Source organism: Nicotiana sylvestris, chromosome 4, assembly GCF_000393655.2.
Source record: "Nicotiana sylvestris chromosome 4, ASM39365v2, whole genome shotgun sequence".
Lineage (NCBI taxonomy): Eukaryota > Viridiplantae > Streptophyta > Magnoliopsida > Solanales > Solanaceae > Nicotiana > Nicotiana sylvestris.
In genome coordinates this window covers 121,079,232-121,080,639 of record NC_091060.1, presented here as the reverse complement: position 1 = coordinate 121,080,639, position 1,408 = coordinate 121,079,232, and the positions used below count along the sequence as shown (strand labels likewise).

At 43.8% G+C, this 1,408-nt stretch overlaps 1 protein-coding gene across 1 annotated transcript; it reads left to right on the top strand.

Annotated features, from left to right (window-relative positions):
* The first annotated feature begins 246 nt into the window (after positions 1–246).
* LOC138890086 (uncharacterized) lies at positions 247–1,137 on the top strand. Its single transcript, XM_070173437.1, has one exon. The coding sequence runs from the start codon at positions 247–249 to the stop codon at positions 1,135–1,137; it is 891 nt and encodes a 296-aa protein (XP_070029538.1).
* Positions 1,138–1,408: the final 271 nt, after the last annotated feature.

The window sequence follows — 1,408 nt, the reverse complement described above, 5'->3', positions numbered from 1 at the left end:
ATGTCGGCCCTGGTACCTTTAAAATGCAGCCTCCTGCTGTACCGGTTAGGAACACACCTCTTTTTACGTCTGGTGCGCCTGTGTATACAATTCTCACCACCTCCTGTGACGAGGCCAAATAATGAGCCATCATCTCATGCTTATAATGGACAATACTACTCTCCAAACATGACTTTCATGGTCTCGGCCCCATACAATCAGACTCCTTAGTACGAGTGACCTGTAGAAACTGAAAAAGCTATCAAGATGGGTGAGCCAGATGAGTTGGCCAGAAAAATGAAAAGTCTTGAGCAGAACATAAAGAACATACAAGGACTAGGTGATCACAAAAGTGTTTTATTCAGTGATCTATGCATGTTCCTTCACATCCATTTGCCACCAGGGTTCAAGACCCCAAAATTTGAGAAATATGATGGACACGGCGACCCTATCGCCTACTTGAAAAGGTATTGCAACCAACTGAGGGGTGCAGGAAGAAATGAAGAGTTGCTGATGACTTATTTTGGGGAGAGTCTAGTAGGAGTAGCCTCTGAATGGTTCATTGACCAAGATATCTCTTACTGGCATGTCTGGGATGACATGGCCCAGGCCTTCGTCAAACAATTCCAGTACAATATAGATATTGTACAAGATCTCAATTCCCTATCCAATATGAAGAAAAAGCTGGCTGAAAGCTTTAAGGTGTATGCAATCAAGTGGAGGGAGCAAGCGGCTAGAGTCAAGCCACCCATGGATGACCATGAGTTAATCACTGTTTTCCTTCAGGCTCAGAATCCTGATTATTTTCAAAATATGATATCCGCAATGGGCAGACCTTTTGCTGATGCAATCAATATAGGAGAAATGATCGAGAATGGCCTCCATACTGGCCGAATTATAAGTCAAGAGGCTCTCAAAGCAACCACCCAAAAAATCCAGAATAGGGCGGACCACCTTATTAACCAAACAAAGAAAGATGAGGAGGCCATGATGGCATCACAGCCAAAAAGAGGACAAAGGGGAGCATCTCAACCCCCGGATCCACGATGCTCAGTTGCTCCACAGTATGCAATGTTCAATGGTCAGTCTTATACCAAAGCATCCAATCGGCAACATATGTGGGCCCCAACTTTAACATACCTTCATCCGCGACAGTAGAATTCTCAATCACCCTACAACCCTCGTCCAAAACAAGAGTATGAAAGGGAACATAAGCAGGGGGACAATTACATGCCAATTGTAGAATCCTACACAAGTTTGTTTGAAAGGTTGAAATGTTGTGGCATGATTAAGCTGCTTCAAGGGTATGTACCTGATCCATATGCAAAAGGTTTTAACCCTGTTGTACAGTGCGTGTACCACCATTCTAATGTCCAGGGGCATAGCACTGAGGATTGTCGGGCTTTGAAAAAGGAAATAGAAATGATAA

Bases quoted from the DNA above. Each gene is read 5' to 3' on its own strand.
- LOC138890086 (XM_070173437.1), top strand. From the start codon at position 247: ATGGGTGAGCCAGATGAGTTGGCCAGAAAAATGAAAAGTCTTGAGCAG.